Source organism: Danio aesculapii, chromosome 6, assembly GCF_903798145.1.
Source record: "Danio aesculapii chromosome 6, fDanAes4.1, whole genome shotgun sequence".
In the NCBI taxonomy this organism is placed as follows: Eukaryota; Metazoa; Chordata; class Actinopteri; order Cypriniformes; family Danionidae; genus Danio; species Danio aesculapii.
Window position 1 is genome coordinate 30278667 of NC_079440.1, and position 26297 is coordinate 30304963.

General features: G+C 37.0%; 2 protein-coding genes across 2 annotated transcripts in view; one reads left to right on the forward strand and one right to left on the reverse strand.

Moving 5' to 3' along the window:
* The first annotated feature begins 245 nt into the window (after positions 1–245).
* On the forward strand, positions 246–8113 carry im:7152348 (uncharacterized protein LOC559250 homolog). Its single transcript, XM_056459943.1, has 4 exons — positions 246–384; positions 3549–3943; positions 4586–4690; positions 7599–8113. Exons 2-4 carry the CDS (start codon positions 3603–3605, stop codon positions 7642–7644), a joined length of 492 nt encoding a protein of 163 aa, XP_056315918.1. The 5' UTR covers positions 246–384; positions 3549–3602; the 3' UTR covers positions 7645–8113.
* Positions 8114–22975: 14862 nt separating this feature from the next.
* The window catches only part of rab6ba (RAB6B, member RAS oncogene family a), a 178020-nt gene continuing 174698 nt past the window's right edge, over positions 22976–26297 (reverse strand). Inside the window, exon 8 of the mRNA XM_056459944.1 lies at positions 22976–25317. Coding sequence (XP_056315919.1) covers positions 25253–25317 — 65 coding nt within the window. The 3' untranslated portion in view covers positions 22976–25252. The remainder of the gene's footprint in view (positions 25318–26297) is intronic.

Here is a 26297-nt window from a genome sequence, read left to right on the forward strand (position 1 = left end):
CCAGTGTATACCACTGAGAGTTCTCCCCTAGGGGTTTTCCTTCAGCGCTGATAGTTTCTTCCACAAGTTTGTCATCTCAAAACAATTTTCCCAGAATTTCCCAGTTTTGATGTAATCACTTAAAGAGGCATACTCAAATTCTGACTAACTAGGGGTCTTTGCTTTGTGCGCCAAAGGGGGAGGAGAAGGGCAGAAATCTCCTCCCCCACAACGCCACAGCCACTTTAAACACAAACTCACACACACGCCGGTTACTCACACTGACAGCAGAGCCGGTTTGCTCTAATTCACACACCCATTAATTCTCACTCAGAGCCGTTAATCTTCTGACAAAGATCTGCAGCAGTCCATACAGAGAACTGGAGCGCTGCTGTTCAGTCTTTTGTAAGTACATTTCTTGAATTCCTTTAAAACCTGGGCTGATTTGACATTACTTTGCTACATTGTTTAGTTAAATGAATTAAAATGATTAGATTTTCAGTCACAGAGCAAAGAATCTTAACTTCAGTATTTTGTTTTATTTTTAAAATATGGGAAACATCAATTTATCCCTACAAGAAGATACATTTGTCAGAAACAAAGCTGCATAACACTTATTTTTAAAGAATATAACATTTCTTAGGCCATTACCATAATGTTTTCCTTATTTAGTGTTATTCTAACAGTTTTAGAACTTTTAGGGCAAGATTAATTTAATATTTATTCTCTGAAAATTGTCATAGCGTCATTATTGTCTTGTTTTAATTGTGAATAAATATAGTTCCTGGAAAATGATTAATCTTGTGCGTTGCGTTGTTTGACATGAAACAGAAAGAACAAACTGTTCAAATGGATGGACAGTCAAGTTACACTTTGACTAAGGATGTCCCTCATGTAATCTTTCACCTGACCATCTCTAACAAGACAACAAAACTAAATGCAATATTATGTAAGAGTTGTAAGAACTGTCTCCTGAAATATAAACAGATTTTTGTGTGAGCTGAAATTGTAGATGTTTTTCCAAGATTGCAGAAACACGAGACCTTTGTGATCTTTTTTGTTCAGTGTTGTTTTTGTCTGCATTAGTACTCAGAGAGAGGGCAGAGGTCAACACTTAGAGGTCAAATTAAATCATATAATATTCTGGACTAACAGGTGGTCTGCAGCACTAGAGGAGAATACTATGAGGATGAATGGGCAGTGGGGGTCGAGCTAGCGACAGCTTTGCCATCTGCTTGAAGATTTCAACTGTCATTTTGCTAAGCTAATAGGGGTAGTTTACCCAAATATGAAAATTCAGTCATTATCTCCGCATCAAAAGTAAGCATTTGCTTCTAATGTGGAACTTAGAAAAAGATTGGTAGGACACTGTAGTCTAGACACAACAACAACAAAAAAAAGAGGTCCTCTTTACACCTGTTATTAACGGTATAGTTCTAATGAGTAAATAGTAAAATTTATTTGACCAGGTCCCAGATATCTTCAGAATATCTTTTGTTTGTGTGCATTCAACAGAAATAAACAAACTCAAGCAGGTTTGTGGCAAGTGAAGGGATAGTAAATGACAGCATTTTCCGTTTTGGGTGAAGTTGAACTATGCCTTTAATGGGTTTACATACTAGGGGAAAATCAGCATAAACGTGGCAAAAATGTACATTCAAAAAATATTTAGCTGCCTTTTCATTTAACTGCTATGTAACATTAGCTTAAACAACCCAATTCTTACCATGGGGACAACTTAATTGTTTTATGTTCAATCCACTTAAATTTGTTAAGTTAACTTGGGACAACCTGAATGAATTGTGTACAACACTGCATTTTTTACAGCGTACCTGTATGATGACTTTAAGCTGTGTGTTTTTACTTCTAGCGATGAAAATGGAGTAATGCATTTACGTGACCACACCCATTGTCAAATTATTAAAAATATTTGGGATAAGCGTACTGTATGCAAACACATTCAATTCCAATCCTGGTTTGGTGTAGTTTAATGGTTATCAGAACATGAACGAAAGTGGTCTCCATCTTTGATCAACACAGTTGCAAACAAGACCAAAGAGTGAACAAAAGTGAACAAGTATTTCAGAATCTGTTCATGCATATATTTAGCACTTGAAATCATATTGATGAAAAAACATCTGATTATCAGACATAAACAGGGTCTGGACATTCACAATATATTCTTCTGAGTTTTGAGTAAATGATGCAGAATTGTCATTTTATTTGTATAAAATGAGCATTTTCATATACAAAAACCTCTTTGCATGAGCCATTTGAAAGTTCCTTCTAAAATGAGGATTTTTCTCAAGCTCTTGTGTGCATATGACTGATATAGCCACAACTGAACATACACTTTCAAAAAAAAAAAAATAAGATATAAGACAAAATGTGTCACTGGGGCACTATCTTTTCAAAAGGCACATATATCCGGCCTGTAGCCAGCCTGGTTAAAGGGGTGATTCTTTTTTTTTCTCAAAAAGTGGACCTTTTTGGGGTTATTCGCCTCATTTTCTATTTAATTATAAGATTTAAATGCTGCATTTTTGTGACATTTTAGGCACTATTAGCTTTTTAGGGTGGTCATCATAACCACATGCTTTGATGTACCAAAAGCATTTCCTAAAGATTTAGAATAAGGAAATATAAATAAATACTTTATCATATTACGTCATTAAAAAAAAAGAAAAGGAATTTGTTAAAGTTTTAAATAAAAACTTTAGACTATTTTAATTTTATTAGGAAAATAACAAATTGGCCAAAACATTTAATCTTCCTCTGTCAGAATTTGCCCATTTGAATAATAATAATAATAATAATAATAATAATAATAATAATAATAATAAAGCTTCACAATTTTTCTAGCCTGTCCTGGAAAAAAAAAATTACACTTGAATATTTACGCATAACAGCATGAGCCAAAATAGTATTTCATTTAATTTTAATATGGGCTGCTTTTGGTGCTTCCCACCTTTTTATTGGTCATTTTTGTTTTATAATGAAGGTCCAAGATTTAGAATAAATGTTACTTGTGAAAACAATAGTAGAGAAAGATGACTTATCTTACGTCAGATTGTATGTTTTCTTGCAGCTGGATGTTGGATTCATGAAAAATATTTGTTTGCATTAATCAAAATCATGTGTGATTATCTGAAGTCACACCAAAGTGACAGCCAACAGAGGATTCCACTTGGTCTTAAAGGTTTTTTTATGGATTATTTTTCCTATTTATGATGGCATAGCAGTCAAAATAAAACAAATAAGCTCATGTATAGGACAAATTTTGGCAACGGGCCTGTATGCATACCGTATAGTACCTTAAAAGGTATAAAAGTGAACCTTAAAAAAGGTACAAAAGTGTACCAATGTCCACCTGTACAGTACAAAAGTGTATTTTTGAAAAAGTACTGCCCCAGTGAGAGATTGAGCGTTCAGGAGACTGAGAAAAGTGCTCCTATTAGAAGAGAAAGAAGAAATAAAAAATAAATTCACATTGTACTTCACAAGGTAATTTCATATGAAAGTCTTCATATATAGAGTGCATCTTAAAGTTTTTGTTTTCAATTTTGCAGAATACGCTAAATAAATTCCAGAAGACAGAACTACAGAAACCTTGTCTTTCCATCATGGTGTTGTTTGAAGATCTAGAATGTGGAGTCTGCTACCTGCGTTACTCCCGTATCGACCGCGTTCCCAGAATGCTCCACTGTAACCACACGTTCTGCACCCCCTGTTTGGAGACCATGGGCCTGCATTACAGCGGCCTGTGCTCCGTTCGCTGCCCCCTCTGTCGACAGGTCACTTGTGTGGACCGTGGACTCAGCTTGCAGGGAGCTCTTTTTGTCAATTCACAACTGTGGGACAACATAAGTGAAGAGCAGAAAGAAGAAGAGGAGAAGAAAGAGGATAAAAGAAATGAGGGAAAAAGAGTTGATTTTCAGCTGCCACCCTCACCACAGGCTGAATGGTGAGTGGGTTATTGATATTAAATAGATGAAAGATTGCAATTCAAAACTTGTCACTACAGCTCCTCTCTAAATAGTGTGTTTAATTTCTGTATTAAAGTAAATAAATGTCAGGGCGATACTGCGGTCCTGTTGTATGTTGCTGCAGTCCAAGAATGAAATTTAGAAAAGAATGAAACAATCTATTGTAGTAAAAATTGTAAGGAAAGATCGATACATAATATTTATTGGTTACACTTCATTACATTTTTTCTCTTCATTTGAATCTATTGTTAACATTAAGTACTTTCCTGTATATAAAAAATAATAAGTTTCTTCCTTTAGTTCTCTGATCCAAGTGACTGGTGTCTAATGTGTAACAAGCAACCAGATGCAGAAATTAATTTATAAGTCAAGTGAGCCTTTTGAACCAACAACCTCCTTCACCTGATTCTGTTTATAAGTAGCCAGAAAACTGGCAGAAAATGTACACCCAGTGTTATGTGTGATAGTAGGAAGTAGAGCATTTGGTCTTGGAATCAACGTTTCTACGTTTCTGTTTAGTAGTAGCCCTTTTGAGGCAAAAAAATACATAAATAAATAAATAAAGTCCTGAATGCAGTTTTGTTCATTCATACCTTTCTTTCTCTTGTCTCTGCTTTTAGTCCAGTGCCAAAACAATACAGGCCCAAACTCAGACTCCCATCTTTCCTGAAGAGAATGAGTTTTACCAGGAACCCTGAAGAGAGGATTGTTCCCACCTGCAGCGTGTGAGTCTTCATCCTCCTATATTCAAGAGTTCACACTTAGATATTGCTTGATAATATTAGCAAGTTTGGCATGCTGTCCTGGGAGAGAACCCTGAGCTTGGAGATAATTGAGCCCAGGGCTCCTGCCTGGTCAAAAATCATGTAAGGGGGTACGAGATCAGGTAGTTCTCAAGAGATCCCCCTGGTAAAAAAGGAAAGTGGAAAGATGGGGGGATTTTTTTGGAAGACGAAGATAAGGGAGTAATTTTAGACAGGCAATTTATAGTAAGTTTGGATTAATCTGATTGGCTTACCAATGATTGTGGATGAGAGACCAGCCGCGATCACGTGCTCCTCTCGAAATTAGTTTGTGAAACTTCACATAGTAAAAGCATTTCAAAACATCAAAAGGAATCTTTCAAATTTGTTATAGATTAATGGTTGGTTTAGATGACAACAACATACTTAAAAACTGAATAATTATTTATTTACATTTAAAAACGTTTGCTACAATCAGCAGTTTTGTCTAAACTATTCCTTTTCCGTTTACAATTTTCCAGTAATTGTTGCATTATGGCTAATAGTTGGCAATGCAAAAAAAAAACAAAAAACATCCCACCTGCACACATATAGTCCTATAGTCTGCTATTAGACTATATAGATTTCCATTACTGATTTGCACAAAACTTTTGTGATAATTAATAAACAATACATATATTGTAAAATTACGGACTTTCCATCAACCGGCGTTATGAGACGTTTTTCTTTCTTTTTTTTTGCTATGACTCAATCCAAGTATCGCAACAATGGATTAAAGTTTAGGTATTTTGTAGCCATACATTTACTACATAGCTACTGTTGTGTTGAATGTCAGGTAGTCACACATGCCTATAGACAGAACATGTAATACACACACTATGCCATATTTTGTTCATAAAGTGAGTAAATAAACTGTATTCATGCTAGGCCAGTAAATAGTGACAACACTTTTAAAAGAAACACTACATGCTTGCACACATATTGTTCCGCATTTTTGGTTGTCAACATAAATGCCTGTAGATTTTTTCTTAAAATCACATTTTTGTATAAAGACGATAAAAGTATAACTCAAAAACATGCACTGGGAAAACATTTTCAAAACTTTTTCTGGCCCCAAAAGGTTGTGTAAATAAACAACTAAAACACACAGAATTTTTTCATGGCAAAAATGGTGATGTGAAAACCTACCTAAAAAATTTATCCAGGTTACTGAAAAATTAAAAGTCCTTCTGCATACACCCTATAAATACCATTATGTGTATTTCACCTTGTGTGACATTGGAGAGCAGAGCTACTGTAAATATGCATTGACATTTTCATGAACATTATAAGATATTATGTTTTCCATTTTCATTATGATCCTTTTCATTACCAGGATGGCAGATTGTTTTAATTAAGTTCTCAATTTAGATCCCCCGGGAAACTAGACTAAATAACCTTTTATAAATAACAATTTTCCTTTTTATAGAAAATATATATTTTTAATATTCTATACAATTCCATTTTTTAATTATTTGTACTTAACATAAGAAAAAAGAGACCAAAAGAAACTAAACTTTTACTAAACCTGCTCTTGAATGGGTTCATAGAGCAAGTTATCATGGTAACTGACTCAGCGTTACCTTACTCTCAGAAACAGGCTTGACCAACGCTATCTCATGGCAATTTGTAACTTTTTGATTAAAGTGGCTAATTCATATGAAATTGATTTGTTTATCCCCTAATGATGGTTGGGTTTAGGGGTAGGTGCCACACAATTGGACATTTCCGAATTATATACGAATTATCTACTAAAGTGACAAAACTGCTTCCTCAAAATTGACATGCCTCCAATTCTGAAAAGGCCTCAATTCAGAGTTCACAAATTCTGAGTTTTCACTTAACCTCCTTTCTGAAACAGGCATTTGTTGGGTTATGGATGTGTTTGGTTTGCTACTTTTCACATAACATAATTTGACAAGAATTACTTAAAAAAGATATGTTTACCTTTAAAAGATGTGTTCACACAAAAAGAAAAGTCAGTGATAAAAATACAGTCATAAACATTGTCCTGTTCTGAATTATCAGGCTCCTATCCAGCCTGGTTAAAGGGGTGGTTCTTTTTTCTCAAAAGGTGGACCTTTTTGTAATTAAACATGTCATTTTCTATTCAATTATTTAAAGATTATTAAGATTATTGAGATTTAAATACTGCGTTTCAGTGACTTTTTAAGCACTTTATTTATTTTATTTTTTTTGCTAGATTAACTTGTCAGATGGTCAGCATAACCACACTTTTTGATGTACTAAAAATATTTCCTAAAGATTTAGACTGAAGAAATATGAAAAAAGACTTATTTTTAAATACAAATTTATTACAATATATATAGTTAAAGTTTTCAATTAAAAACTGTAGTCATTTATTAGGCAAATAGCAAACTGGCCAGCACATTCAACTTTCCCCAGTCAGAATTTAGCTATTCCAATAAAATTTTTTTTTACTAAAACATGAAATGTTTTTAAACGTTTTCTCATTTTTAAAACAAAAACATGCCTTCTCTTACGTCAGATTATAAAATTAAAATATTTGTTAGCATTGGCCAAAACTGATTAGCTAAAGTCACACCAAAGTGACAACCGTTCATTATAAAAGCCTTTTTCAATGCGTTATTTTCATTATTTATGTTGGCATAGCAGTCAAAATAGGACAAATGATCTCATGTATGGGACAAATTCTGGACCTTTTCTCAGTGAGGGGTGGGTTTCCCCACCACCCGCCAACCAACCCCGGGCTATGGGCCTGATTATTATAATTTTTTAAACAATACTGTGAAAGCTTGTCAAAAATATGGAGAAAGAGAACAATATAACAATTTCAGTTTTACTAACTTACATTTGTTTCTCAAAACAGAGAAATGATGTCATGGCGGAGGATTTCATCAGAGGAGATTTTCTGAAAAGCGGGACAGCTACCATTAACAATGGATTATCAATGTTAACAATAGACTTTCACCGTCTGTTTTGCTGCTGTCATTAAAAGTGAGCGCCATGTGTTGACTACTTTTACTGTGCCGAAAAAGCAGGAGCAATAGTCCTTCCTGGATGCGAACACAATCCCCTCCATGTGGTTCTCCAACTGTATTTTCTGCTTGAATAACTATAAATTTGAATCCCGTTCCTCCATCTGAGGGGAGCGTCTCATTACATATTCCACCCTTAATCCATCCCAGCTGCCATGACCGGATTTGTTTCAGCTGTCCCAAGAGAGAAAGAGGGGGTCCCAGATGCGAAACAGGACTTTTGGAACAGATGGCATCTCTTGAAAGATTCTGATCTCCCGCCTCTCTCTTTTATTTTAAGTTATTTCATGTTTTGTTATTTATAAGATTTGTAAATTATTGTAAATTAAAAGACATCTGATTGGTACATTTTTGTTGGTGTTTTTCTCTTTGCACCCATGAAGTCTTCTTTGACAAAGTTCCGCAGTCAATTTGTTTTAGAGGTCTTCTAAGACACATTTTTGAGATCGATGTTTGGAACAAGTGAAGGGTGAGTAAATGATGTCAGAACTTTCATTTTTGGGTGAACTATTACTTTTTAAACATTCTCAAGAAAATATTTTATGAACGGGAATTAAATGAGACAACAAAACAATGAACAGAAATTTGTAAAGTTTTTAAATGACAGGATAAAAAATGTCAAATCATTCCATATTAAAAATCCTAATGTCATTAATTTTATTTAGTTTGTCTTATTAGCTATTTTTAAGTTTATAATCAAAGGGATTTATATATGAGATGTCTGAGATGATTTGCGCTTTACGACATGGCACGTTATCCTGCTAAAAGTAGCCATCAGAAAATGGGTATACTGTGGTTATAAAGGGATGGACATGGTCAGCAACAATACTCAGATAGGCTGTTGACACAAAGCTCAATTGGTACTAATGGGCCCAAAGTGTGCTAAGAAAATATCCCCCACACCATTACACTATCACCACCAGCCTGAACTATTGATACAAGGCAGGATGGATCCAGGCTTTCATATTGTTGACAGCAAATTCTGAGCCTACCTTCCAAATATCGCAGTTTAAATAGAGACTCATCAGACCAGGCGACGTTTTTCCAATCTTCTATTGTCTAATTTTGGTGAGCCTGTGTGAATTGTAGCCTCAGTTGACAGGAGTGGCACCCGGTGTGGTCTTCTGCTGCTGTAGCCCATCCGCCTCATTTTTGGACGTGTTGTGCGTTCAGAGATGCTCTTCTGCATACCCCGGTTGTAAAGAGTGGTTATTTAAGTTACTTTTGCCTTTCTATCAGCTGGAACCAGTCTGGCCATTCTCCTCTGACCTACTTGTTGACCTGGCATCAACAAGGCATTTGCGCCCACAGAACTGCAGATTACTGGATATTTTCTCTTTTTCAGACCATTCTCTGTAAACCCTAGAGATGGATAATAAATAATTATTATTTATAGCTTATAAATAAATAATTATTTCACTTTCTGAAATACTCAGACCAGCCCGTTTGGCACCAACAACCATGCCACACTCAAAGTCATGTAAAACACCTTTCTTCCCCATGCTGATGGTCAGTTTTAACTGCAGCATATCGTCTTGACCATGTTTACATGCCTAAATGCATTGAGTTGCTACCATGTGATTGGCTGATTAGAAATTTGCGTTAACAAGCAGTTTGACAGGTGTACCTGATAAAGTGGCCGGTAAGTGTATATATATATACATGGTATAAGGTCTATTACATTTCTTCAAAACTTCAAATGAAAAAACTTTTTTTCTTTCAGAGAATAACAACTGATCAGAATAACAAATATTTTCATGTTATGATTCACAAAGTTATTCCAAACATAAAATTCATTACATTTCTGAAGTTGAAGTTAATCATTAGTATTGTGTCTAAAATTTAAATAAAGTTGTAAAACTAAATACATTGTCTTTTATATTGTATGTGAAGTAAAAAAAAAAAAAAACATTTCAACATTTTATTTAGAAATTTACAAGAAATGTCAACAGTAGTTTATATATTAAAACAAAAAAAAGTTACTCAAAAATAAAATAAAACATATAAACATATATTTAGCATTTAAAAGCACATTTAAAAGGCTTAACTAGATTAATTAAGTTTGGTTAATTAACCAAGTCATTGCATAACAATGGTTTGTTTTGTCAAGAAAAAAATATTTCCATTAATAATTTCTAATATCTAATAATATTGACCTTAAATTAAATAAAACAATTAAAAATTAAAACTATTATTCCAGCTAAAACAAATAACACCTTTTTCCAAAAAAAAAAAAAAAATTGTATAATAAATACTCTGTTAAACATCACTTTAAAAAAAAAGATTACAAATTTCATGGGAGGGCTAATTTTGCCTTCAACTGTACCTGCTGCCTGCACATCTAAAACTACACACAAGTGCACCTATAAGTTGTTAAAAATTTTAGTAAATGTAAGTAATAATAATTAACTGATAAATAAAACCTATTTATGGCATTATATGTTGAAAGCACCCTCAAATGACAGCAATATTGCTCAAGTGTCTAATACTGTGAGATCAGATCTCTGTGTGGAGCACTGCTTCTGTCAGACTCCTTATGCAAATAAAAATCTCACTGGATTACAATTAATAGATAAATGAACGTTTGGAAATGTAAACTGATATTTGCCACTGACACACTAGAGGAACAAAAACAAACAAAAAAAGAAGTCAAAACCATTTTAAGCTGGTGTAATATATATATATATATATATATATATATATATATATATATATATATATATATATATATATATATATATATATATATATATAAATAATAATAAATAAGTAATAATAATAGTGCTCCATTCATGTCAGCGTTCATAAAAACCTGAATATGAAACACAATATTTATTGCTGGAATCGGTTTATCTCTAACAACAATTGTAACATTTGACGAAAAAATCATTCTGAGAGCCTTAAAAGTACTCGCAGTTTCATTCCATTTCTAAATATATATTTTTTAATTATTTATTTCTTCTCTTATTTTCATGGATCTTTTTACGCAGCTCAGGCTCGCGGAAATACATGCCTCAGCCTACATTTTTGCAAGACATAAAATACGTTGCTCCAGGTGTGTTATGTTGCATGTTTCAGATGACAACTAGTCTAGAGGGTGCTGTCTACTTGTTACCAAATTTTTAAAAATGTTACTTAGAGGCCTGGCGTATTTCAGATACACAACATTCTTGTACACTTTCACTAGAGGGCAGAGCTTTTCATACTGATCACTGACCTAAACTCAACCAACAATGTTTTAAAAAAAACAATCATAAGAGAAAAGTGCAATGTGACCTCAGTTTTATCTTTGCTTTTTTACTTTAAATCTTGCATTGATTTTATCTTGTTTTATCCTCAGCATTTTGTAAAAGTACAACACCATACAAAGTGAGCAAATTGACAAGGAAAGTTGTCCATTACATGGTATTTATACGGTATAGGACATTTACATTTAGTCATTTAGCAGACGCTTTTATCCAAAGCGACTTACAAATGAGGACAAGGAAGCAATTTACACAACTATAAGAGCAGCAGTGAACAAGTGCTATAGACAAGTTTCAGGTTACTTAGAGGTTACTTAGACATAACTGCACCAAAGCAATTATTTATCTGTAAATAATATGCCCCGTAAAAAACATTAGCGCAAAATGAATAGAAGTGATGTCATATTTTCCCGAAGTGTTCAATTTACCTAAACACATGTTGAATATGTTAAGTTCTGTATTTTGTCCAGCTGTGTGCTCTAAACACTTTTCCCGTTATGTTGTTTCATTTCTTTTCTGTCTTCCTATAACAAATTCTGCTCTTTTAATAACCCATACTTACCATTGACCTTACACATATGACCATATGCCATATACAGTTGAAGTCAGAATTTTTTAGCGCCCCTTTGATTTTTTTTTATATTTCCCAAATGATGTTTAACAGAGCAAGGAAATTTTCACAGTATGTCTGATAATAATATTTTTTTCTTCTGGATAACGTCTTATTTGTGTTTTTTAAGGTCAAAATTATTAGCCCCTTTAAGCTATATATTTTTTCGATAGTCTACAGAACAAACCATCGTTATACAATAACTTGCCTAATTTCCCTAACCTGCCTAGTTAACCTACTTAAGCCTTTAAATGTCACTTCAAGCTGTATAGAACTGTCTTGAAAAATATCTAGTCAAATATTATTTACTGTCATCATAACAAAGATAAAATAGATCAGTTATTAGAAATGAGTTATTAAAACTATTATGTTTAGAAATGTGTTGAAAAAGTCTTCTCTCCGTTAAATAGAAATTGGGGAAAAAAATAAACAGGGGGGCTAATAATTCTGACTTTAACTGTGCTGTTGGAAAATGGTGATATTCGCACTAGTCTACAACACACCAAAGACAGAAAGAAAAAAACACCATGCCAATGGATTATAATTTTATTTTCATTAAACATCTTTCATCTTTTATGTGTCAGCGATATCAGAAAGAGATTTGAGTCTTTTGGTTTACTAAACTTTTATACTACCACTGTTAAATACGGTCTATATAAACACATCTGCATGTGTCATTTCCTGAGAAAATCTGTTTTCCAGTGCACATAGAGCAAGACATAATTAAAAAGCAGATATAAAAAGAACAACACATCGTAATGTGAATTCCTTGGAACTAATATTACAGGCCCCTATGTTTATTTTGTTTCGTTGGAAGGCTTTGTGTTTAACAATTCCACATAGAAGTTATGTAAGAAGGCAACTGCAGGACTTGTTTTAGGAAAATAGAAATGATCAAAGATGCATTTTTAGGTTAACAGTAAGGTTAATAATTCAGGTTAATAAGTTCATCAGCGTTTAAGGTTAAGTTATAAGTTCATAAGTTTAAGGTTAATAAGTTCATCAGCATTACTAGCTTGAAGGATCACAATTAAAAAAACAAACATCTTCAGAATATCTTCAGAGCTGAAGTTTGATGGTTCACCTCATCTTCTCTCCCTCTTCCTCATCTTATTCTGTGGATGTCTCTCTTTGCCTGTGGATGCAAATACAACTGAATAGGGGAAGTGACTAAGCTCATCTGGTGTTTTACTGAAGATCTAATGCTTACCATATGAACTGTGTAAGATTGCTCTACCTAGTAGCTAATTCGTAACATATGATAAAAACATACGATTATAAAAAGGAGGCGTGGCACCTAACCCCACCCCTAAACCCATTCATCATTGGGGATGAGCAAATCGTACTAAATTATGCGACTGAAATCATACGAATTCATACAATTTAACCACAAAATCAAAACATTACGAATTGCAGTGCGATTGTGCTGTTGTCACAGAATAATGCTCGACAGGCCTATTAGCTCTTGCCTTAAACTGAAAGGCTTTTTTTCCTTAACAACCAGCTAGATACACATAGCTTGTACATTTAAGTTAGCAGGCAGAAAAAGGAAATTTTAGGAAATAACTGGATGCTCAGTATGTTGCAACTGTCAAACAATCAGAACAGTGGAGTGACAAATGTGTGTGAGCATGTGTGTGTGTATGTATGCATACACCGTCATGTAAAAAAAGTTAGGAGACATTGCTAACCACTGAGCCACCGTGTCGCCCTTAGCAGTAATTATTTAATTATTTTCTGTATGACCTATCAGATCATATTGGAGAAGTTATGTCGTTTTTGTGTAGTTCTCGCCACAACATTTCAGTCAGGTTGAGATCTTCACTGGACTGTTGTAACATATTCATCAATCTCCGTTATGAACGATTTGTGTAAACCATCGTAAGAATCCACCTTTCTGATCTAAGTGATATATAACATTTGTAATATTCAATCATTTAGGGTGAACCATTTGCACTTCTAGGCGCACTGTTATGTGATAAGGCACCCTTATAGACGAATTACCGGTTTGTAAACATTCAGGATGCGCGCAGCGAGGTTGTAGAAAACAAAACGGGAGCGCTAGCATTTACAGCGAGGGAATGACATCTGATGCGGTACAGAGTTTGTTGTTGTATTAGAGATAAGTTATATTGATTACATATTATACATATAATTTACATAATGCTTTCAGCAAATTATAACAGCTTGTCACCCAATGATATGCACAGTTATTCGACAGAATTAACGTTAAAGTGAGCGTCGTTCATCTGACAGGTCCATTTGCAATAGGACCCTGCCAATGGATATTGGATAAGACGAAATGACCAAGCATCCAGCCCAAAATACATAACTATCTCATCGAAACTTCAAGTGATTTTACAAGAGAGAAGTTAAAGGCCTACAAGTCTTTGGATGCCAACAATTTTGTTCTGTGTGGTCATGTGCAAGAAATAATGCTCCATAGTTACCAGATTCAAAACTTTGTAGTGCTAAAAACCGAGGTTCTGCCTAGCCAATGTCAAGAAAAGAAGATGGAGCTATACAAGGCCTGGGTAATCATCAACAAGCAAAACAACTGTATTCTGACAGCGAACTGCACCTGTATGGCAGGGTATGTGAACTTACATTTTTACATTTCATTCTTAGCATTCAGTGTCCGCAGTTTAATCAACCACATTGAACTGCTTTTGCTGAAATGTTTGCTGCAATTAAAAACGAGTGATGTGTATGATTCAGCATCGCGTGAACTTACCTGATATAAAATGAGAACTGCAGATTCGATCATTTTAATTAGGTCCTCACTAGGTCTTGTAGTCATATTTCATTTAGATTGTTCCCTGATTTTGTTCAACAATCTCTAGAATATACCTAGAATTTATTGAAAGTTGGTGCTACTTTGCCATATGGTGAATGCAAGTGACTGTATTATCACTAACGTGACTTGTTTAGCACAAAGGTTTGTAACATACAAAAACGTAAAAAAACAACTCTTACCTATGAAATGTTCTGCCTTTATGCTTTGTTTGCTCGTTACAACACCCTGTACACAATACAAAAGTCCAGCATCTTCAGGTTGGCTTTAGTCTTGACTAGTGCAGTTGAATGACTTTTGTCCTGGGAGCACATTTACAAATGTGGCGGCAGTATTGACTCAAGCTGAGGGTCCGTATGCAATATCTAGTGTATATATCTATGGATGTACATGGGACAGGAGACCACCATGGTGGTGCTAACAGAACAGGAGGCCTCCATGTGGAAGAGATGGAGCAAGAGACAACAGGGCAGAGCAGAAGGCATCTGGAGATGTCCGGCTGTGTTGAGGACAAAACTGAGAGTTGGACATCTGGAGTGCTGAAGACCTCAGGGCATCTAGAGTGTTGGCAGACTAGAAGAGGGCAAACAGGGATGCCCTGAAAGCATCTTGATGGTCAGTCTTGGGTTAGAGAAGACTCTATAGGGCTTGGTTGAAGGAGACTCAGGAGTGGGGTCATGGGTTTGAGCGATTGGAGCAGATTTTGGGGCTGGATCTTTTGGTTGAAGGATCTCAAAAGTAATTCCTTGTCTTGAATGGGGTTTAGGCTGGATTTATAAGTTGACTCTGAGTTCTGACTGAGAAACTACAGCAATAATTAACTAATTAATTAATTGTGGAAATGAAGAATGATAATATAATGGAGAGAGTGGACTGGGAGGAGTGTGGCACTGTGGTGCTCCATCAAATATGCAGTAAACAGGCATCCACAATGTCACAGTACAAAGTCCAGATACCATAGAACTTCCCTGTGGTATCCATGTGTCAATTGCAATCAAAAAAATTCATCCTTGTCCATCTCATCATACATCTTGCTCAAATCTTCTTCATGAACAAGATTCCATGACTTTACATACACACAAAAAAAAAATGCTGGGTTTCACACAATTCCTTCATGTTGTCCAAACACAAATCACTTAAATTAACTTAATTGTTTTTACAGTCTTTAAGTAGACTGAACATAAAACAATTAAAGGTGCAGTAAAGGTGAGCTGCCAAAATGCTAACCAGTTAGCAAATCTTTGACATGCAATCCCTCTTCTGCCGTCCAAAGCCATGCCTCCTGATACCTTGAATGCGCACATTAAGGATGACAGTAGACAACCCACTACTGGTCATTCGCCAGTTAGAAAACTTTATAGTACTTTATAATACTACAATTCCGAATGAAAAACTGTATTATATCTAGCATGTTTTCAGTTGTGTAGCAAGCAAAACTTATCATAATTGCAATATTTCATGCATGCAAGGATCGCTGGTCTCACTTTCTCACGTGTTTTGTCCTAAATCAACTACTGTATGCTTAGTGGTTGGCCGGCAGCATGCAGGGATTACACTTATTACTAAGCCATACTAACATGCTATTTCAGACTGAATATTTAAAGTAGCATGGTAAACAATATAGGGAGCGCGTAACAGGTCGTCATTGTTCAAAAAGGAACCAATATAAATATAAAACGTCCTGGTTACGTCCATAACCCACGTTCCCCGAATAGGGAACGGAGACGTGTGTCTGTAGATAAAAAAGATTTTGGGAGTGCATCAGACTACCAATCAATCTGAAGATCAAGAAAAAAGGCCAGTGAAATGCCAATTGAATTGGCGGAGCTTGGTTCCACAGCGGATCCTGATGAGCTCATCAACGCTATATCAGTCGGTTGCTGTAGTCAGCTCACCAGAATTTGCCTGCTGAAGAGCCAATCACTCAGCTCCCAGCTGGAGACTCGGGTGCTGTGGCAGTGGAGACACACGTCCTATACGGGGAACATGGGTTATAGACCTAAACAGGTCGTTCCCCTTCATAAGGGAACTCCAATGTGTGTCTGTACATAAACAGACTTTGGGAGACAGTATGGAAAACACCACAGCAGCTAAGCCTGTCATGCTCCTGATGTGCAGTTTGCCAAGCGAAGCGTGAGCACACTGACATCACCAAAAGCGCAACCTTCCAACGTCCCCTAGGCCCCTAGGAGACAACACACTGAGCCATGCACTCGACTCCTCCGCTGAGTCAGGTGCTGGGGTCCTCGGAGGAATTCTCTAGGGTTCACCTGAAAAGGGGAACTTACTAGTAGAATGGAAAAAGGCGCACGCATCTATGGGTTAGGGAGCCTGGCGCAGCAAGCGTTTGTGACACCGTGCTTAATTACCTCCCGATTAATTGGGGTTACCCAACTAATCGCTGCATGACTCTGAGGAATCGGATTATTAGATTATGCTTCCCGACTGTGTTGCCGTCCACCGCATCATGATTAGCAGAGATGGCAGCCCATGGCAGCCCATGTAAACCTTCAGTGTGGAGGGTGACAGCCTACGCTCCAACTTATCCTGAAGGAATGATAAGTCTTCCATGCTCCGTCTATGGACCACACGTGGAGGTTCCAGAGATCTGGGCGTGGGTGACAGAGGGTGCCTCGTCCCTGAGAGAGGAGGTCCTTCCTCAGAGGAATGCCCCGAGGAGGGGCTGCCGCGAGGAGTGTGCGTTCGGAAACCCAGGTCCAGTTGGGCCAGAGAGGCACAACAAACAAGACCTGCTCCTCATCCTCCCTGACTTTGCACAGTGTCTGTGAGATTAGGCTCACTGGGCGAAATGGATATTTGCGCATACATTTGTGGAGTCTCCATTTGGAAGCGGCGGAGAGCGAGATACACTGACAACAGCTCTAGGCAGTTGATATGCCAATGCAGGCGGGGTCCGGACCATGAACCCGCAGCTACATGCTCGTTGCACACGGCCCCAGCCCGTGCTGGAGGCATCTATCATTACAGCAACATGCCGGGATACTAGCCCTAGGGGCACACCAGCCCGTAAAAAAATGGATCCATATAGGGACTGAGGGTGTAGTGACACAGCGGAGTGACGTACACTCGGTGCGTACCCACATGCCATGCCCATCTGGGGACTCGATCATGAAGCTAACGCTGAAGTGGTCTCATATGAATCAAACCGAGCAGCGTGACCGCAGCTGCGAATGCCATATGCCCCAGGAGCCTCTGAAAAAATTTCAGTGGGACCACTATCTTTCTGTCGAGCTCGCTCAGACAAGAAAGCATTAGCCTGGTGCGCTCCTCGGAGAGGCGTGCAACCATGGTGATCAAATCCAGCTCCAGCCCGATATGAGTTCCACTGCACAGGGCAAAATTTGCTCTTCTCTCGGTTGACCCAACTGGTCGAGGTGCCGAAGACAAATGGGCGGTGGCGTGGAAGGATGAAGACATGAAAATACGTGTCCTTCAGGGATATAGCTGCAAACCAATCCAGAGGACAGGCGCTCTGGAGTAAGCGTTTTTGCGTGAGCATTCTGAATGGCATCTTGTGTCAAATGACAGTTCAGTCTGCGTAGATGTAGGATTGATCTTAACCTCCCGCTCCTAAGGGAAGGGGCCCGGCGCTGCCAGCTGGAAGGCGGATCGTCCCAGACTGGCATTGCTCGGGTTTGCGCATCCGGAGAAAGAGGAAACTGCTCATTTATTGAAAATTTGGTTGACGTCCACCAGAAGGCCAGCAGCGATGTATTTAAAGTCGTTGATGTTGACTGAGATGATCCTTGGCCCCCCCACCAAGGAAAAAGCAGGTCCCCTCTTCTCCGGATGGCCTGTCTCAGGGATGCTTCCTGTTTACCGGACTTAACGGTGCCCTGGGGCAGGGGCGTCGCAGTCCTGCGTGAAGCTCGGCGTTGCCGCTTGTCCGGTGGATTGGGCAGTGGAAGCGGAGCAAATGTTGAAGCCGCGGGTGGACACCCTCAGGAAGGAGCAACCGTGGTGGATGGGGCACCGAGAGGAGCAGTTTTTCGAGCCCGTTGATAGATGACTTCTCCTATCGCCTTGGACTGCTCTTTTACCGTGCAGAATTCCTGGGTGAACTCCAAAAACGGTGTCGCCGAACAGGCCAGCCTGGCATATGAGAGCATTAAGAAAGCGAGCTTTGTCAACGTCTCTCATATCAGCCAGGTTCAGCCAGTGGCAGCACTCCACTAATGCGGCCATCGTCTTCCCCAGGGCACGAGCAGCCGATTTGGCGGTGATGAGAGCATAATTGGTTGCAGTGCGGAGCTCATGCATCAAGTCTGAGGAAGAACTGCCCTACTGCATCTCGGCCAGATTTTCGGCTTTGTAGTGTTGATAGGTGGCCATAGCATGCAGAGCGGATGCGGCCTGGCCCGCGACGGTGTCGGCTCTGGCCGTGAGAGACTGAGATAACATGCAAGCTTTGGAAGAGAGTTTGGGTGGACCACTCCAAGTAGAGTGGCTAGTGAGTGGCAAGTTAGAGGTTAATCGCAATATCATGCTCCACCTGGGGAATCGCCTCATATCTCCTGGCTGCTCCATCATCGAGGACCAGGGAAGAAAAAGGTGCCCTCCATGTCTGCGTGAGCTCTCTGTGTACCTCCGGGAAGAAGGGAAAGGCCTTCTTCTTCACCCCCATGTGAAGGAGGGCAAGCCATCTCCAGTCCCACGGCCGAAGCAGTCCAGAATAACACGACTAACATCTAATTCTAAATCTGAAACATCGCTGATGGCTCTAGAGGGTGGCAGGGGATCTGAATCTTCATCGGAGCATGTCAGCCCGCCCTCCAATGCAGTGATGGACATCATGTCCCCGGTATCATCTAATGAGAGTGCGGCCAGCCCGGAGGATGGACCAGCGCTCGCGCTTGAAGCAGGAACAGAGAGCACTGATGATGAGCCTGAAGGTGACAGATTAGCCCCCACTGTAACCCTCAGGTCTGGCTGAGTGCTAACCGCTTGGCGGGGAGCAGCAGGGGTGACTTGCCCTTATAAAAGGGCTTGCCGCGACCTTAGTTGCACAACAGTCAAGCCTTCGCAATGTGGGCAAGAACTGTCAGCGAGCACCGCCTCAACATATTGGACCCCCAAACATGAGATGCAGTACTCGTGTCTGTCATCCGGGGCGAGGTGACCACCACATCCAGAGACGCACGGTCAAAACGACATCTTTAAAAAGAGGCACTACTCGACCGTGTGCTCTCTTAGGGAATTCTGCTCTTTGTGGAAACTGCTCTTTTGGATCACCAGCGAAACGCCAAGGGGACAAAAAACCCAGCTCGACCACCGCTAGAACATCTTCCCCCTCACTGGTGAAGGTAAGGCTTTCTTCAGCTTTGGAAGTCAGGTCTGAAGTAACAATTCTGGTGAGCTGACTCCAGCAGCCGACTGATATAGCGTTGATGAGCTCTTTAGGATCAGCTGTGGAGCCAAGCTCCGCCAATTTAATTGGCATTTCATTGGCCCGTTTTCTTAATCTTCAGATTGATTGGTCGTCTGACACACTCCCAAAGTCTGTTTATCTACAGACACACATTGGAGTTCTCTTATGAAGGGGAACCAACTTTGCCTCAGTAAAGCAGGCTAGGCGGAATAGCGCTATTTACTTTTGTTGTTACACTAAATAAACATCTACATTATCGATGCTGTAAATAAAAATAATCACATCAATCTTTCGCTGGAAGATTTCAGTGGTTGAACAACACTTCTGTGCATATAACCCATTCATAATACAACAAAATCTACATAAGCTTTGAGTGACTAAAACACTTTTAAAACATAACAATACCTGTCTAAAAGAAATTCTTCAGCCATGGTGTCATCCTTTCTCCAGCATGCAAAAGTAACTTCAATATTGATTCAGGATTTTTAAAAGTTTTGATTCAGCATATGTTTTTACCGCTGTCACTCGTGTCCACGTGAACATTGCGCGTGTGCATGCACAAACAGCGGATCTGCATGAATGGCTGGCTGTAGATATACAAATCTACACTTGCTGACAGACAGTTCGGGCTACTTATTAGAATTTTGGGAGATAATTGAACATTTTTAGTCTTATGCCTTACCCAGAATATAAAAATACATATAAGCACATTTAGGTCATTACTTGGATCATTACTAATAGACTGTGAAGAGACTTTTAACCAGTACAACAAAAAACGTTTCTGAAGACAATCACCTACTGCACTTTTAAGCAGATGTGGGGTAAACTCCTCTGTTGGTGAATTTTGTTTGCATAATCCAAAATAAATTAACTAAATTAATCTTAGTGCCCGATAGCTCCTCCACTTGTAAGTTTGGTGAATTATTTCACAAATTTAACAACTGTTGTCTTGAAAATGGTTTGAGTTTACGAATAAGGATGACACTACACTCATACACTTCATGGTTCAAGTGTATGTGTGCATAAATCACACTAGTGAATAGTGTGTCATTTGGGACAAAACTTACTGGGTTCATGATAGTTGGTCTAGCGGAGTACAAGTAAAGGTAGAGTACTTAGAAATCTATTTTATTAGCTTTCTTTAGCTAAGGTTATTTTGAGCAGGTAACTAAAAGAAAATATTATGTGTAGTAGTATACTGAAGAGCAATGAGTGCATGTCACATCATGTTAGAAGAAAATAACTTAAAGACAAACCATAGAGGCCAGATATGTTATCTAATTTTACAGCAAATCTCCATGGTCTATATAAAACGATTTTCCGGAAACCTGTTACAGGATGACTCAGCTAAGTCACTGTCGGCTGCCTCTACATAACTTGTTTTATTAATGCTGGTTGAATATGAAACTGATTGATGAATTTCAGAGACACAGAAAATTTACTCTCAGTTTCAGTTAAGTGAGTGAGGTAGTTTCACCTACACCTATGCAAAACCAGTTCACACATAAAAGGTGTTTATGATTTGACTTGTTTTGACAAGTCATGGAAAGCTAGACACAAGTAAATTTATATTGGTTCCTTTGACAGCTATAATTTATGCCTACTTTTCTTGAGAAGACAATGCAAGTGAGTTGACATTACAGTGAAGAGAAATAGCACTATATGATTACAAACATAGATAACAATTTGATATTGTATAATATTAAGATTTTAATTTGAACATGCACATGATGATGCAACAGCCAATGTGTTATTTTAGTGGAAAAAAAATAGAAATAAATATATGTGAATTAATTGTAATAGCACAACATTTACAATTACTCAAAGATGAGGAAGAAAGTGCCCAATCTTAACAGGATATATTATTATTTTTTTGTTAAAATTGTTTAGTTAAAAATGTAGTTAATGTAAAATGCTTAAGTAACTTGACTAGTTTAGTCAAATAATTAAATTACGCATGACCTACATAGCAGAAGTGCAAGAGATTAAACTACCAAACTACCAGGCAAATTTGTCGTTTGACTTGTATAAAGGCACATGAATATCTATATATTTAATAATTACTTATTTGTTAACTGAAGCTAAAACAACATTATGAACGCAAACAGAATGATTTTACTCATGAATACTGCCTAATAACCATTTTATTTATAAGGCATTTTAAAAATAATAAAACTAAGCTACTTGCAGCATCTGTGCTGATACTATAATTTTTACTCCACAATTAAATCTAAAAATATTTTACATTTCAAAACTGTTACTGACTAAATCTCACAAATGTTAATACTTACATGCAAGGGCAATTTTTTTAACAGCAATATTGTGAAATATTTGATTACATATGATTAGTTAGTAATTTATTCATTTAGTGGCAAAGCTATATAATTCCTTACATTTTATAGAGCGCTTTTCTAGACGGTTACACATTGGGGTGAATCTCCTCATCCACCACCAGTGTGCAGCATCTACCAGGATGACATGACGGCAGCCATATTGCACCAGATTGATTGGTGAAGAGGAGACAGAGTGATGAAGCCAATTATGATATGGGGATGGTTAGAAGAGCATGATGTACGGAGGCCACTGCGTCGCCATATATATATATATATATAGTGTGTGTGTGTGTGTGTGTGTGTGTGTGTGTGTGTGTGTGTGTGTGTGTGTGTGCAAAAGCATCTGAAAAAAGCAAAGTAGTACTAAAAATAAGCATGAGATCAATTAAATGTACTCAATTGTGCTATTCTGACACATCAGGTTGAGCTAAAATGTGTTAAAAATAATAAGCTTATTATTTTAGGTGTACTTAAGAATCACATTGAGAAAATGCTATTTTACTGCACTATTAATAAAAAAATCTACTCAATTTATACTTACAATAACTATGTAACATTAATAACATATTTTGAAGCTGTACTCTTAAACTAAATATCATTTTAAATAGTGATATATAGTAAACTTTTATACGGTTATACTTAAGTACTACTTAAGTAAAAGTATGCTTTTAATTAGTATATTTATAGTGTATATTTTTTCACCTGGAAACACCTGGGATGTTTCTAAGAAGTAGTCTGTTAAATAACCTGATGTATTGATTTGATCAATTTTTTTAACCCACAAGTATGTACATTTTAAAAATACACATGCAATTTAAGAAAATGTCCAGTATCCACTTTCTTGGTAATAAGACACTTTTATTGATTTTACTGATTTGGACCGACATGCTAGATTTCTATACAGTGTGAATGGTAAAGCAAGCTCTGAATCAATCAGGCTGGCTCCACTGAGCTAAAACATATACACAGGGAAAAGTTGCACCCTTTAAAAGCAGAACTCAACTCACGCACAGACATTCACCCGAGGCTGATGTCCATCACAATGACTACCGGTATTACAGGTACACTAATGATACGAGTCCATTGCACCCTTTTAAAATCAAAATGACTATTCAGAAGAGAGCAAGTGAAGAAAACCAAATGTAAACAAAACTCATTAGTCATCAATAAATATCCAGCTTGCGATAAGTGACATCTTCCAGTGTTTCTGAGAATTGATCGGCACAGACGAATCAGATTTTCCCTTTTGAGCTTCCGAATGTTCCATCAGTGTGGTTCACTGCATTCCGGCTAAATGCTAAATACTTAGAAATCGCCGTTTCATCATTTTGGTTCTTACGTTGTGTGTGTTCATTCATCTACGTCACAAATAGCAAGTTCTGACTTGTTTCTGGCATTACGTGTGAAGCAACTTTACAAAGAGTTTATCTGTACAGTGACCCTCACGGAGATGTTAGCTACAGTTGAACTCTAAAGTGGTTTCAAGGACAGACATTTGACAGCAATTTTGAAACATTTACAACTTTCTTTCTTGAAAAAGTGCATTAAAGATTCACATGAAATACATTTGAATTAAACTGATATACTACACAATGTGTGTCCCCCTGGTCAGTGCACTACAGCTTACCGGCCCCAACGAGCAGCTGTAGACATGAGGGGGTTTCCTTACACAAGGCAAACACTATAATGCTGCATAACGCTAACTCTTAAAAGTGAACTATAGTTTGTTTTGAGGAGGAGGAATGTCCCATCTTTGTATTTCTGGTAATAAAGCCTGTTCGAAAACGACAGCTGATGTATTTACAACAGAATTGGACCGTTGGATGAATCAGTGTGGAAACTGCTGCCGTGCAAATGAATTATTCCAATCAATTAATTAGGAATGAAGCAGGTTTAAATGTGCATGATTTGCTCCTCTGTCAACCTTAAAGTCTAAGTGAAATCAACATTTACAATGTTTATTTTGCTAGCGCACATTGTTAGTTTTAAGGTTAACAATTAATCCATGCAAGTTAATGAAAAAACAGGTTTGTTTTGGTAAACATTTCATCAAAATCTAACCATTTACTTCTGCTCTGGAATGGCAGTCCTTCTTTGAGGATGTCATATTGACAGCTTGGGCAAAATATGCTTAGACACGCCCCTAAAACCGTTAGTTTGCTGCTAGTGAAAGATAAGAGAAGGAGCTCAAAAATAAAACCCTGCCCCCTACTCAATATTCAGTTTCAGTTAAGAATGGTCATCCTGCTGGAATAAAATCTGCAGTAACTTCTAATTCGTGCAGACTTTAAAGTCTTGTGACACTCTTCAATATGTTAGAAATGTCCTAATAATTGAGTTACAGAATAAAAAAAAGCATTCCTCAAAATAAAGAGCGTCCTTCCTTGCTATTAAGCTGTTTTCCTTCAGCGCGATAAAGAAAAACGATAAAAAAAAGTGCTGTAAACATTCAATAAGCTGTGCAATTAAAACATGAACTGTGCATAAAAGATCTTGAAAAAGCGATTATGGCAGATCTGGGATGACACATTATCTACATTAACTCACATAAAACTGAAAGGTAAAATTACAAACAAAAGCAACAAAATTAATTGATTAAATTAAGTGCCTTGAGTCACAAAAAGTCCGCATTCACATAATCTTGTGCACAGTAGCTAGCAGGATTGAGATGATACTTTAAAAACATGGCTAACATGCAAGTTTGCCGTATTTTATGGGTCATTTGTAGTTTGAACTGCTCTCTTGCTTTTAAACGAATCCTGCTTTCATGGCTAGGATTTTCTTGTCAGAATCGCTTTAGAGTTCATCCTCGTATACAAAAATACAAAACAAAAGAAAAGAATCTACCTTCTACATTTTCAAAAAGTATACACGTTGGACATTTTTGTGGATTTTTGCCCTTTACTTTTCGAATTTTTAGGATTTTTGGCAATTTTGTTACTAAAGTATACTATTTTACATTTGCAAGCGATGTAACACTGATTCCACCCAGTTCTACTGAAAGTCAGATGGGAAGGCCAAATATCCAATTTGAAAACACAACTGTAAGCAAACCAAGAGGAAGCAACACAACAAGCACGTGGTGTGTAGATGACACTGTTCAAATGTGAGTTATTAACAGGAACATCCGCCTTCAGTGGTTGGAGGCTCCTGTGGTTTGTCCAATTTAATGTCGATCACTGGAGATGCTGTTAAGGAATAAAAAGGTCTGTACATGCAGCACACAATGAATAATTCAACAACATAACACGGAATTAGTAATGAAAATTTATATCGCCGAATTTTGAAGGAATAAATCAAAAGTAGAATTGCATAATATGCAAATTGTGATATGGAGGAATATTTGTTCATATATGGTTTATTTTAAAATAAATAAATAAAAAATGGTTGGAAGTATTCTTATAAATTAAAAAAAATCATCATTTGCAAACCCTAAATTTACTTTAAATTGATTATGGATTTAAGGTGGTTGAAATAAGCTTAAATATTACACAATTTCTTAAATATGAAGCAATATTACTAATATTATTAAGTGGAAAGTTACCCACGAATATAGGATTCAATTACTGAATATATATACAATTGAAGTCGGAATTATTAGCCCCCCCTGTTTATTTTTTTATCCAATTTCTGTTTAACGGAGAGAAGATTTTTTCAACACATTTCTAAAAATAATAGTTTTAATAACTTGTTTCTAATAACTGATTTATTTTATCTTTGTTATGATGACAGTAAATATTATTTGACTAGATATTTAACACTTCTATTCAGCTTAAAGTGACATTTAAAGGCTTAACTAGGGTAATTAGGTTAACTAGGCAGGTTAGGGTAATTAGGCAAGTCATTGTATAACGATGGTTTGTTCTGTAGACTATAGGAAAAAATATATAGCTTAAAGAGGCTAATAATTTTGACCTTAAAATGGTTCTAAAAAAATTAAAACTGTTTTTATTCTAGCAAAAGTAAAACAAATAAGTAATATTATCAGACATACTGTGAACATTTCTTTGCTCTGTTAAACATCATCTGAGAAATATTAAAAAATAAAATTCAAAGGGGGGCTAATAAATCTGACTTCAACAGTATTCTTTATATATAAAGATCTTTGGATGTTACATGTTCTTCATGCAGCCATCAATGCCAATGTAATGGTCACCAC